The following is a 14670-nucleotide window of genomic DNA, read 5'->3' as shown; positions in this document are numbered from 1 at the left end:
CTTCCTGGAATGGTCTTGCACTAGTTTTAATGACAATTCTCTTTCAAAGTTGCTAACAGACCAAGGGGCCATTTCTACATCTTATTTCAGTTAAATGACAGAAGTCAGCATCCAAAGATCTGAATACTGTATGAACATGTTAAGAGAATATTCAAATTATTTAGAGAGATGCTAAATCTACATAGAAGCCACAACATTATTCAAACGCAAACTATGCCTCACTGGATTTAAACAAATATATTCCAGTGTAAAACTATGCAGAAGCAAATTAATTCAATTTAGATTTATCCAAATTGTTCTAACTCCAAATTTAAAATTAAAATGCAACTGGCTTATATAGTTGTTTTTACAGTTAGACACTATTTGCAAGGTTTTTCTATTCCACTAAATATTCCTTTAGCTAATAATCTTGTACAGAAATAGTTGATTTTGTTTAAGAAATAAGATGCCACCACTCTAAGACATCTCTCCCTTCCTCTTACATGCTAGCCCTTCAAAAACTTCTAAAGTGAAGATCAGCATCAGATTAAAAACAGTCACCTGATTATGCCATTGCCATCACAAAAAGCTATTAATTCATACCTGTATCACTTGCCCCATGAATCTATACAATTTAATCTCAAATACACTAGTACCTACCACCAGACAATACATTTGTTCCAGTCACACAATACTATTTTTGTTTCAAATGTTTGATAGGTGCTTCAAGCTAAAATATCAAATGATGATTTACTGAACATTTCATAATACAATCTGTCTGCCTCCAGTTCCATAGAGCATGACATTTGTGTGTGTATCTGAGAGCTGCATATGGCCAGGAAGGTGGCCAAGTTGATTCACTTTTGCTGAGCCCTGAGAGGAACAGGGGATTTATGAAGGCACTATTAACAGTGGAGTACATTGCAGGGATACTGTAGGCTAGTCTGCCTCTTTGCACAGCTGTCCATTCTGCAACAGGAGTAAAACACTGAACTACACAGTAGGGTTGCTGTAAACTATTAATAATAATAATAATAATAATAATAATAATAATAATAATAATAATAATAACAATAATAATTTATTATTTGTACCCCGCCCATCTGGCTGGGTTTCCCCAGCCACTCTGGGCGGCTTCCATAGAAACCAAAAAACACTAAAATATCACACATTAAAAACTTCCCTGAATAGGGCTGCCTTAAGATGTCTTCTGAATGTCAGGTAGTTGTTTATCGCTTTGACATCTGATGGGAGGGCGTTCCAAAGGGGGGCGGGCGCCACTACCGAAAAGGCCCTCTGCCTGGTTCCCTGTAGCTTTGCTTCTCGCAATGAGGGAACTGCCAGAAGGCCCTCGGCGCTGGACCTCAGCGTCCGGGCAGCACGATGGGGGTGGAGATGCTCCTTCAGGTATACTGGGCCGAGGCCGTTTAGGGCTTTAAAGGTCAACACCAGCACTTTGAATTGTGCTCGGAAACGTACTGGGAGCCAATGTAGGTCTTTCAACTACTCTCAGTCCAATCTACAATGTGAGGATAAAAATGGACAACAATGCAGGGCTATTGCAAGCTACCCTACGAGACCCCTAACCTGCAGGGAGGTCTAATACCTCTACGCAACATTGCTCAGTTGTTGTAAACCAGAGGTGGGGACCATTTTCTACCCTGAGGACCGGATCCAGAACTTGTCCACCCCTGAATGCCATTTTTGTTTTTCTTTGTTATTATGTTATGCATCTTTGTGTTTTCATATTGTAAACTGTCCTGTGATCCTTGGATGAAAGGCAGCATAGAAATTTAATAAATAATAATGATAATTTTGACAAGTAGGTGGGGTACCTACTTTTCAATTGCCTGACATCAGGCAATTCAAATTTCAAGCCAGAAGCAGGCACAGGCTTATCTCCAGTCTTAAGTGATGTATGGTTAGACTCTGCTTTGATGGTTAAAAGGCAGCAGTTAAGAGCACTCTTATCGCTGATCTTAGCTCTGTCCCTGTCCAGAAACATCTGGTGAACCACATCAAGCTGGTAAAAGGTAGTCATGGCCACAAAGGACACTTGGGCCTCTAGCGGCAAAGATATATCTAGGAGTGCCCACATCTGCTCCTTCAGAGGGAGTGCAACCCCATCCAGAATGGGTAATTTGCCTATCTTCCAGGTATGGAGCCACCCACCTAAGGAATGTTTATCTGTGGGTGCTTCTGGAGGGAGAATTATGCCTGTACAGTGGAACCTCGGTTGTCAAACATAATCCATTCCGGAAGACCGTTTGACTTCTGAAACATTCAACAACCAAGGCGCAATTGCCAGTCAGCAAAATCCATTGAAAAAAAAATAGAGAAACGCGCCTTGGAAGCCATTCGACTTCTGAGGCATGTTTGAAAATGGAAGCATTCACTTCCGGGTTGTTGTTCGAAAGCCGAAACGTTCAACTTCCAAAGCGTTCGACAACTGAGGTTCCACTGTACACTGATTTGCAATTAAGCTGCCTCTAATAAAAATATTAATCTGTTCTTTATTGCTGTTGTTTATATTGTGCTTATTTTAATTGTTCCTGGCCATGGGGTTGTTTTGTAAAACTATGTTAAATAATATAAATAAAATTTATGAAAAGGGGCTGTTTTCAGAGATTTCAAAATGAACCAGAAAATGATCGTTCCTGATAATTTCTATCAGATTCTGTGTATGAAGTGGCTGCCATATACGAAGTTGGGTGCTTTGGGGGGTGGGGTGGCGGCTTCTGAGCACCACCAGTCCTTTTTACGTGAAATGGAAATTTAGTGGTGCTCAAATCAGTTTCTTATATGTCCAAATGTGCCCCAAGGGCTTAAAGAGGTTGTGAACCCCTGTATTAATGGCCAGATCACTGTATCAAATCCAGGAAACTTCAATCTTTCTAGACAGTAAGTCGCAAGCTCTGATCACCTGACTCTGAGGCAAATATTTTCCCTATTCCTTATTGGGGAAAAATAAGAGAGCGATCTCACCAGGTAAGTTCTCCTAGAGAGGAGCTACATCTACAGTGGTACCTCCGGTTACAAACTTAATTCGTTCCGGAGGTCTGTTCTTAAGCCAAAACTGTTCTTAACATGAGGCGTGCTTTCACTAATGGTGCCTCCCGCCGCTGCAGCGCAACTTCCACTTGCATCCCAGGGGAAAGTTTGCAACTGGGAGCATCTACTTCTGGGTTAATGGAGCTGGTAACCCGAAGTATTCGTAAGGAGGACGGTACGTAACATGAGGTTCCACGGTAATGTCAATTCATTCTAAAGCACAGGTGCTGTGTGGGAACTGCTCTGCACGACATGAAGTAATTTCATGTGAGACTCAAAATGATTCAGAAATACCGCATTTTCCCACACTGTAGCAGAAATCACCCAAATCTTGCAATGTACTTTATTTAGTACTCAAACATGTTAAGCAGTGAATAAAAGGCTAGCACACAGACCCTACTAAGCACAACAAATGGAAAACAGTAAAACTGAAAACAAGCAGACCGTCCGCTACAAACAATAAAGGTAAAGGGAACCCTGACCATTAGGTCCAGTCGTGACCGACTCTGGGGTTGCGGTGCTCATCTCGCTTTATAGGCCGAGGGAGCCGGCGTTTGTCCGCAGACAGCTTCCGGGTCACGTGGCCAGCATGACTAAGCCGCTTCTGGCGAACCAGAGCAGCACACGGAAATGCTGTTTACTTTCCCGCTGGAGCAGTCCCTATTTATCTACTTGCACATGACGTGCTTTTGAAGTCACTACCTAAACAGTACTACGCATGTTTGTTTCAGGCCAAAATGTCCTCATGGCAGATCTTTTATTTAATGCACAGATTGTTTAACTTATGGTTTACATCTATTCAGTGGATTTCTATTATCTACTCTGAGAGTCATCTGAAACCTTTGGTCGACTCTAAATATCTATTTGTATAACCTATTTAATGTTATGACATGTTTACACAATAGGCCCTTATAACTTGAAGAAACATGATCTATGATTCATATCTCAAAATAGTTCATATTGCCTTGTGAATTAGACAACTACACAAAAAATATTAGCATTGTATAGCAAACCTGGAAGTTAATTAAATAGAGCATGACTTTGATCTATGCATACTATGTGATTATATTGAAAGAGGTAGCAATGTCGCTTAAAAAAAATTGTAGCATTTTAAAGACTAGCTGGTTTACTGAGGCACACACTTTCGTGGGTGCAGCCCAATTCAATCAGTTTTATCGAATGAAAAAGTCTCTAGGCTAGGAGTATATTCCACACAGTATGTGGGATCTCAAATATAACAATAGTGTTCCCTTTAGAACCAAGATTTACTGTTGCAAAATGAATAGCTTATGCTAGCAGGGGTGGACAACTGGATCCCATCCATCTGCCTGCTCCTGACAGTTCCCCAATCCCAGCGATGGGTGGGCATTTAAGTTCAGTGTGCAATGCAAGCCTTGATTGTAGCAGGGATCTTCTCAGTTCAGGAGCCTTCCAAATAGAGCCCAACTCAGCAAGCAGCCAAATTTAAAATGAATCTGAAGCACACTTTTATCTCCCCCACATCTGACATCATATGATATTGAGAGTAGAGAAAATGGCGGTGAGAAAATGGCCTTGCAAGTCAAATTAGGATCCCAGCCTGCCCAGCATTGTGGGCAGAGGTTTCCCAAGCATGCATTACAGGTACCTAGCAGAGACATTCAGTTTGCAGTCTTCATCTTGGAAGACAGTTTAGAAGCTGAGCATATGGCACCCAGCTTAATTCTTTTGCTTTTTTGCTCTTTATTCTTCCTCATCCTCCCCCACACCCTTCTGCTTTAACTTCTTGTCTAGTGAAGAGTTCTGGAGAAGCTGACAGCTTGCCAATATTTTGTAACATTTTGGTTGGCCCTAATAAAGGTATTGCCTACCTTTTTTGATTTTGGAGGGGGGTTTTCTCAGCTGCCTTTACTCTTAACATGCCTTTTATTACACTTTCTTACACTTCTGCAATATTTACTGGGAGACATTTGTGACTTTGTTGGAATAAAGATTGAACTGAACTCCCATGTTCAGACCAGAACTGCAGTTAGTTAACTTTTATGTTCCAAAAAAACAAACACAAGAGTTGTATTAAAACTTGGTGTTAGAAGTACAGCTGACTTCACATATTTTCACATGTCCAGATCTTCTGCATTAGCAAGAAGCCACAACTAAGCAAAGCAGACAGTGGAAAGTATTGCAGTAACAAAGTTCTCACTGTACAACTCCATGGGCAAAGCAACAGAAAAATAGTCAAATTTGAATTTAAAAGGTGAAGAGTAGCTAGCAATTTTGCAAGCTTAAGTTAAGAGTCACTCTGTATAATCATCTACTTTTGTGGAGCTATATTCTACAGTATATTCTACAGTATACCAGGCACCTCACCGTGATACTCAGGCAATAAAAGCAAAGCAGTTTTATATGCAACTAGACTATGTGAGTTGCAGTCTAGTTGCAGTTTTATATGCAACGCAACCATCTGACCCCTACAACTAGACAATGTGACGGGTGGCGCTGTGGGTAAAACCTCAGCGCCTAGGACTTGCCGATCGCATGGTCGGCGGTTCGAATCCCCGCAGCGGGGTGCACTCCCATCATTCGGTCCCAGCACCTGCCAACCTAGCAGTTCTAAAGCACCCCCGGGTGCAAGTAGATAAATAGGGACTGCTTACCAGTGGGAAGGTAAACGGCGTTCTGTGTGCTGCGCTGGCTCGCCAGATGCAGCTTGTCACACTGGCCACGTGACCCGGAAGTGTCTGTGGACAGCGCTGGCTTCTGGCCTATAGAGTGAGATGAGCGCACAACCCTAGAGTCTGTCAAGACTGGTCTGTACGGGCAGGGGTACCTTTACCTTTACCTTAGACTATGTGAACTTTGTAAAGAACAAGCTATTGCCAAATTCTAAAGTGTTAATGTTCACATTTCTATTTGGGGAAGTGGAAGGGAGAGGGAGAGGGGGAAGGGGAGAGAGTGTGAGAAGGAAATGACAGCTGTGTGCTGTTCAAACATTCATCAAGCCAGGAAACTTTGGAGTATGCATCGAAAGTGAAACTGACTAATGTTTCCTTCCCTTCTCTCCCATATACCCCAAAGCCAAGATGCAATTATTACTTAAAACAGTACATAAATCAAATTAGTTAAAAACACAAACAAAAAAGTTGTCACTTGCAACAAAGCATCACACAAATTAAATGAGGTTTCTGAGATTTGAAGTAGTTTGCTTTAATGATTTAAGGCATTCAAAGGAACACCTAAATTATGTCACGAGAACTGGATAAATACAAAAGTTTGTAACTAGAGGCTGGATTCAGTTAACTAGCTCCACTAGTGGTAGGAAGTGCAATGGCTCATGCTGGCATGACAGGCTTCCCCCATATTGGCTTGGGTGGGGTGGGAGAAACCCCAGATGGGTGTGCAGGGGGAGAGGGGAAGTCTGGGCAAGCAGAAATGCTTGAGCTAAAATAACATCTGTATTAGCACAACGTTGAATTCTTCTCTTTGTTTCCACATTTGCCAAAGGACTGACAACCTGAATGAAAACGTTCTGAAGAAACTCTGCATATACGTGCCCATTTATTTTTCTTAAAATATAAATGCTAAGAGTTTTATGTCTGATTTCTCTTGTTGTTGTCATTGGCTTGGATCCAATATTGCCAACCAAAAAGGAACTTAAATTAGCAGAAAGTCATCCCCGTCCCTCTTTATTGATTCTGCAGCTCCCCACAACACATTCCATCCCATTCCATTCTGGAGGGTCCTTTGACCCTTAGGAGCAGCTTTTCAAGGGCTGTAATGTGGAAGATGGGGCAGGAAAGCCCCATTGTGTAAGCAGGGTTCTACACGTGCTTCTTGGAATCCAAGCCGTTATTGCATATATGCTATTCTGGATGTAGAGGTAAATTTTTGTCACAGTTCTTCATTTCATAATATGGAGATTGAGAAGTATGGGCAACAACAGCATGGTTTCACATATAATGACAAACCACAGGGTGACTCTACATGAGCAAGTCTTGGGCTCACACACTTCCACTTTCCCCCATTTCTCTTGCCCAGTAAGATGATCTTACTTACCGTTTCTACAAACCATAGTTTCCCGTTATGTCTGAACCAGAAAATTATAGTTTGATTTAGACATAGTTTCAAAGTAAATGAACAAGCCTGGAATGACCCTTAGGCTTGAATATTCACTCTCTCTCATATGCTACAATGCCTCATTTTCTTGATCTGTAGCAAAACAAAACTGGCCAACATCCAAACCAACAAGATGTACCAGAATTGTAAACCAGTTTGATCTTGATTTTCAGAAGCACATAGACAGACAATTTAATGCAAACAGTGGTTTATATAATAGGATGTCGCTACTTGAATATTGGGGACACGGGTGGCGCTGTGGGTTAAACCACAGAGTCTAGGACCTGCCGATTGAAAGGTCGGCAGTTCAAATCCCCGCGGCGGGGTGAGCTCCCGTCGTTTGGTCCCAGCTCCTGCCTACCTAGCAGTTCGAAAGCACCCCTAAGTGCAAGTAGATAAATAGGGACCGCTTTCTAGCGGGAAGGTAAACAGCGTTTCCATGTGCGGCGCTGGTGCTGGCTCGCCAGATGCAGCTTAGTCACGCTGGCCACGTGACCCAGAAGTGTCTTCGGACAGCACCGGCTCCCGGCCTCTTGAGCGAGATAAGCGCGCAACCCTAGAGTCGGTCACGACTGGCCCGTACGGGCAGGGGTACCTTTACCTTTACCTTCACTTGAATATTAGTGCATGAGGTGAGAAGGATAAACTGGTTTTGAGAACTGGGAACACAACTGGGAAGTGCAACGAAATGAAGACATATGGAAGCCTTCCCTAAGTAACATCTTGCTTTCCCCCATATTTATTTACCTACTTAATTTATATAGTTGCCCCATATCAGAAATACTCTAGAAGCCAGTTTGCTGTAGTTGTTAGAGTGTCTGACTAGGACCTGGGAGACCAGGGTTCAAATCCCCACTCAGTAGTGAAGCTTACTGGGTGACCTTGGGCCAGGCACAGCCTCTATAGCAGTGTTTCCCAACCTTGTGCCTCCAGCTGTTTTTGGACTACAATTCCCATCATCCCTTGCCACTGGTCTTGCTAGTCAGGGATGATGGGAGTTGTAGTTCAAAAACAGCTGGAGGCACAAGGTTGGGAAACACTGCTCTATAGCAGCCTTTCTCAACCTGTGGGTCCCCAGATGTTGTTGGACTACAACTCCCATCACCCCTAGCTAGCAAGGCCAGAGCTCAGGGATGATGGGAGTTGTAGTCCAACAACATCTGGGGACCCCCAGGTTGAGAACCGCTGCTCTATAGGGTCTTTGTAGGGATTAACTGAGGAGAGGGAGTGAACCATGTACTCAGAGAAGGTGGGATATAAATGCAATAAATAAGCTCTTCTGTGTACCTCCTCAAGAAAGCTGGAGAGGCAAGCCAGATGGAGATGTCAGGTGCCAACCTGGCATCCAGAAATCTCCATGTGATCGTAATTGGACCCGTGCCAATAGCAAAATGTGCCTGGTACCCGGTTAATTTCTAACACTGGCAGTTCATATGCTCGTGTTTAGCATCCTAGGACTCTTTTGAGCAAAGGTAACATTACCAAGAGTTAGGTGAGTGGGAATAAGAGGAGCCATAGCTCAGTGGTAGAGCAACTGTTCTGTATGCGGAATGTTTGATACCTTGCATCTCCAGGTACATAAGGAAAAGAATCCTGTCTGAAATCCCGAACAGCTGCTGCCAGTTAGTGTAGATAACACTTAGCTATACAGACCAATGCTCTGGCACTAAGGCAGTTTCCTATTTCCCATGTAAAATAACACCATGCTGTAGTTATTTGTGCCTTGCTCCTCTAGAAACCAAATATTCCCACATCATTACCCCTGACTGTGTTTATCATCATCCCTAAACTTCTTTCAAAACCTACACCTGATTTTAACCAGACATATGTGGTGCACAAGTAGCTTGTAATACCTTTTTTCCCCCTTTTTGTATCTTTAGTTTATCTGAAGTACATTAAGAGAAGGAAATCATTCTTATATGATCTCAAGGCCAGGTTCAAATTTCAGGCTCTGCTACAATTATGGTGGGCCTTGTGGCTATTAAGTTCTGTGTAATGATTCTTAATAATCAATTTGTGATATGAAAATCATATCAGACTAGGCTATACATCTTCGGAGTATTTTGATCATGGCTAATGATAACTTTTACAATGGCTCAGAAAGGAACCATTATTTCACCTGAAAACATTTTACAATATGTGATCTCAACAGGAACAACAAGTATCAAATGTGCTTCTTACCAGTTGAAATTCTCTGCGTCTGTCGTAGGCATGCTGGATACCACTATCTGCCCACAAGCTTCTTATTGCTGGAAGGAACTGCAAAAAAACTTGGGTCTCCACCATTCCGTGCGCCACCACTCCTGAGCGGGTATCAAAGGCCATCAGCATGTCACCATTTCTTTGGTTAGAAGGATTTCCCCAAGGAATATGAAGTTTCTCTCGAGCATCCACAAGGACTCTTACACCTTCAACAAAATTGAAAGCACTTTGTTATTTTCCTAGTGGTATTTATTTTAGGCCCAATAAACAGCTTCTCTCAAAAAGCCATGAGTGACACACATAGAGAGACCCGATCTAATGACAAGTAGTGTAATGGATAGAAAAATGTCTGTAGTAGCCCCGGCTGTTTTCTGCATAACCAGATCCTGTGCAATTTTGGGTCTGGAGAATAGCTGTTTCATATATGCCTAAGACAGCTGCTGGAATAGGACACTTAACAGAGTCCAAAGTGGTAATCAGAAATAGGGAGGTTATCAGCTTTGATAAAGCATGTCTTCAAATTTTCTTTTCAAATAATGAACTATAGACATGGTAATAACTTGGGATGCAATTGCAAAACTGGCCTAACACTTTAATTCTAGCACATCGTGAAATAGGATTGAGTGATACCTGGTTTTCAATCTTGTGATATATCGCCAGCTAAACATCATGATATACCAATATATCATGTCAGAAATAAGGATGGAGCTATGCAGAGGCACTGGCTAGCTTCACAATTTTGCCCACATTGTGATTTTTGCAAAGCGCACCCCCCCCCCCATGATTTGCAATATATTGCCAGGTCAAAAATTATGAAACCGGTATCACAATATGGACTTCGAACCATTTGGGACAATTTATCACCCAGCCCTATCAGGAAATAAGTCCTACAGACTTCAGTGCAGTCCAGCTCATCTTGAAAATGTGAAGAAAATACTATCCTTAAAATATGAGGTAAAAAATAGAATGTGCACAAGCTGTTACATTTTACTGATAAAATGAAAATACTGGTGTAATGGAGGGGCTAAGGGATTCAGTCATGAACAACTTGTGGGTTTAAAATTTACCTGCCATGAAGTTCCTACATAACTGTAGGTAGGCACTCTTTTTCAGCCTCAAGACACTTAACACTAACATATATTACAGGTGTGCTGCAAACATAATATCTGAAGCAAGGCATTTTTAACACTCTACTGTGCTATATGAATACTAAGTACTGTTATTTGATGAAAAGTGGAAATACATGTATAAGACCAGAACAACCTACTTTGGTGTCAAAGTTAAAAATATATTTGTAGTTTCAAAAACACTATTAAGTATTTTCAGTAAGATATTGATTATCTAGTATCAGTTATCATGATCCTGGAAAATAGTTGGTGAAATATATTCAGTCTCTCTTTCAGACTCTCTTACTTTCAAAGTAAGAAGAATGGGAGAATTTTAGTTTTAAATGCCAAAACAGTTAGAATTGTGGCTATTAGTTGAGATCTTTTCATTTGGGATTGTTGATGCCTATAAAGAAAAAAAGAGGGACCATTTTACTGCAGATAGTCATGACGATAGAACAATATAATCTCTCTTTTGTAAACATAGGCTTGTATCCAACTGTATCCTTTGGCTCAACAGAAGGCTCTTTCATCCATCAGAGGCTTCCATGAAACAGGGAAAGGCAATTTTCATCAGTTTCCCTTTCCTTCTGGAGCCCTCAAACACCTCCCCCTACCCCTTTGGAACAGCGTGAGAGGTGCTGCAGAATGGGGGCTCTAGGGAAAAGGGAGCCAAAAAACACCCCCTCCTTCCCCTTTTCACTCAAGAAAGTCTCCACTAAGTGAAGAGCCTTCAATTAATGGAATGGCAATCTATAGCTGTGTAATATATCTGCATAATTTTCTCAAAGTGCCACCACTGTTTGATTCCCAAGAAGCCCAGCCATGTAAAATTCCTTCAATCTTAGGTGATCTAGTGTAACAACTGGGTGGAAAAAGCCTGAGGCAGCTAACATTTAGATCAGGTAGGAGAGACAGGCACATCCTGATGACACATGTGAAGAAGACATATATTAACCTGTGTAGGAATTTAAGAGAGCATGACAGCCCAGAAGGCATATTTTCTTGGCACAGAAAGTCTCAGCATGACAAGATTATGCTTACACTACAGATAACTCCCCATTCTTGTGTTCGTGTATAAATTAAGCACCACCATAGACAAGGCTCAGAAGCCAAGAGCCCCATCTTATGATTTTTGAACAGATTCTAGACACTTCAAAAACTGGAGAATCAGAGAACAACTTTCCCCTACATATAGATCAAGGATATAAGCAGCTCCTGCATACGTGAAGCTTGTAAGCTGTCTTATGGTACAACCTCCTGTATGCATCTTTCCAGAGAGCTATCTTCAAATATTTGAATGTATACAATTTTTGGTAGATACTTGAGATGGGATGCACTTTCAGCTTTAACGCCTTATTTTTGCAAACATATGTTCTGTATGGAGATGTGAGGGCCCGTGGGGGAAATGGAAAAATTGAAGGGGGTAGAGATGGTCCCCTGAAAAATATTTGTTTCTCCCCCACAAAAAAGAAAAGAAAAAAAAGGATTATGAAATATTTTCATTTAGAATGACAAAGAAAGTATTTAGGACAAAGTGTTCATATATTTTCCCCACCCTGCCAAATGATTTCTAAAACTATGCAACAGGAAGATTTTTATGTGAGACTATGTATGTACAGCGGGACGCGGGTGGTGCTGTGGGTTAAACCACAGAGCCTAGGACTTGCCGATCAGAAGGTCGGCGGTTCAAATCCCCGCGACGGGGTGAGCTCCCGTTGCTCGGTCCCAGCTCCTGCCCACCTAGCAGTTCGAAAGCATGTCAAAGTGCAAGTAGATAAATAGGTATCGCTCCGGCGGGAAGGTAAACGGCATTTCTGTGCACTGTTCTGGTTCGCCAGAATCAGCTTAGTCATGCTGGCCACATGACCCGGAAGCTGTACGCCGGCTCCCTCGGCCAATAAAGCGAGATGAGCGCCGCAACCCCAGAGTCGGTCACGACTGGACCTAATGGTCAGGGGTCCCTTTACCTTTACCTATGTATGTACAGTATCAAATCATTACAATTCCTGCACAGTGAGAACAAGTCCTGAGCTGTCAACTGAAAGTACAATGCTCACATGCAAGAGCAAGACGCATTTCGGACCCTTGGAGGGCATTGTCACCGTCACATGAGAAGGAAGAAGCATTCAATGCCATCTTTGCTTGTGATCTTCCTCTTACTGACATATTTGTTGATCCTGTTTCTGTCCTCTCATCTAGGCCTCAAAGGACTGAGAGTAGGAGCTAGTACATAGCAACATTATTTGTTGTCATCTAATCACATTGTTGTTGGATCCAAGATCAAAGTCATAAATGATGATAGTACTACTTCTGAATATGATCAAATTACAAAACAAAGAGCACACTTAAGGTTTGTTGTTGGAAAGGTGCTTTCAAATGCTGCAGGCTTCAGAACATCTTCACACATTTGGTCAAGGAATACAGTGTGTGGTTGTGCCAAACATATCTCGCCTGCAGAATGATGGCAAGGTCTCTGCACAACAAAGTCTCTGACTCCTCTTGCTTCTTACATACTTCAGATTCCTCCATCTGCTCCAACATGTGAAAGAAACTGGTCTATGTTTGAAACACCAAATCAAGAAATAAACTGATTATGTGAAATGACAGGAATTTATTTCAATCTGGGGAAACCTTCAGCTTTTAGAAGTCCATGATAATATGAAGAAACAGAAAGTGATACCACAGAAAAAGAGACTGTTCAAATTTCATGTACTGTAGTGTTCCCTGAGTTTTGTTCCTCCTCCCATCTTTCTCTTGGCTCTTTTTATGTCTGTTTTATACTGTGGAGGACTGAAGAAGATGACATCATAATTTTCTGAAGAATCATTTGTTTTACTATAATGTTGATGGTCTCTAGTTATTGTTTTTGTGTGCTCATTTACTGGCAAAACCAAATAAATGCTAGGTTCCTTACAATTTGTAGCTTGTAGTTCCATTTTTAAACGAAAACTTTAAATTCCATTTGCCTGAACAAATGTTATTTTAAATATACTAGACATGATAATTCTGTGGTAAATCAAGTTAGACATAATGCATCTAATGTTCCTAAAGTAATAACATGCCTTTTAATATGTAAAGAGTATGTAATGTACAAGTATTGTATTTAAAAATAAATAAATCCAAAAATTTCCAGGGAAGGGCATTCAGGAGAAACACTGGGGAAAAACCTTCCTGCCCTCAATGACTTCAAAATTCCCAGAAATCTTACATCTTTAATTCTGTGCTTTTTTACTCAATTGAGATTTGTACACATCAACTCTCATTGTGCATAAAAAGAGAAACTGTTAGGAAGTTGAAAACGAGACTGGACAGGTTAAAGCTGGAATCTTAGACTGTACCATATTGTCACCAGTTGTAGCTTGAGCCAAACCCAAATATTTTGTAAGCCAGGAGGGGGCAGGGAGAGGAAGCACACAAGCCAACTGACATGCAAAAATAATTTGTTCCTATACTACTCACTTCCATGTCACAAGACAGCATTAGAATGACACTAAGCAACGGTACAGATATATCCATTCTTGGACAAGTTTTGGACATATTTCCGTAACTGTTCATCACTTTGTGAAAAGTAAAAAAATGCCTCGTCCCATGCCTACCCTTCTCTCCTCACTATGTAACCACCAAGAACTCTCCTCGCTTACCCTTCATGTCCCCAATTTCACATGCAATAAATTACAAATGCAAAAAACTACAGACACAACTGAACTGTCAGGTGTCATAAGCAAGGCATGATAACAAGCTTATACGAACTCCTGTTTGATAAATCTCAAGAATATTCTTTAAAAATAAACTCCCCAGGCAGGATTTGTACTCCATTCCACATTGTTCCGTTATGGACCATTCACCTCCTGCAGCAGACATTGAAACATTTGGCTGTCTAACCTTGAGTGACTATAAACACACACATGACTACTCACATTTATAATCCATTTTCACCATATGCAAGCCTTACGTTTTTAGGTCCACAATTCTTCTGTACACTCAGGTAACTGACTTTTGGAAACTTTTCTCTGAAGCCCCTCATTAACCTTGCAATTGCAATTCCTATGCCCATAGTGCTATGCCTAGTTTCGTCTCTCTACATACCCAGAGCCACAGCTTCATATCACATTATAGCCATAACATAATATATATTTGCTACAACTACTGGCACACTACAACAGGTATCTTCAACCTTTTCAGACTCAGGACTCACTTTTAACCCTAACATGCATCTGGGGACCCATTCTTAATCTTT

At 41.4% G+C, this 14670-nt stretch overlaps 1 protein-coding gene across 1 annotated transcript in view; it reads right to left on the bottom strand.

Annotated features, from left to right (window-relative positions):
- The window catches only part of GNA13 (G protein subunit alpha 13), a 32531-nt gene that overhangs the window by 15904 nt on the left and 1957 nt on the right, over positions 1–14670 (bottom strand). The window contains exon 2 of the mRNA XM_079965607.1: positions 9304–9530. Coding sequence (XP_079821733.1) covers positions 9304–9530 — 227 coding nt within the window. The remainder of the gene's footprint in view (positions 1–9303; positions 9531–14670) is intronic.

The sequence above is a fragment of the Podarcis cretensis genome (genome assembly GCF_951804945.1).
Source record: "Podarcis cretensis genome assembly, chromosome: 2".
Lineage (NCBI taxonomy): Eukaryota > Metazoa > Chordata > Lepidosauria > Squamata > Lacertidae > Podarcis > Podarcis cretensis.
Note: the sequence above shows the minus strand (reverse complement) of the source record. Positions and strands in the feature narration are given on the sequence as shown.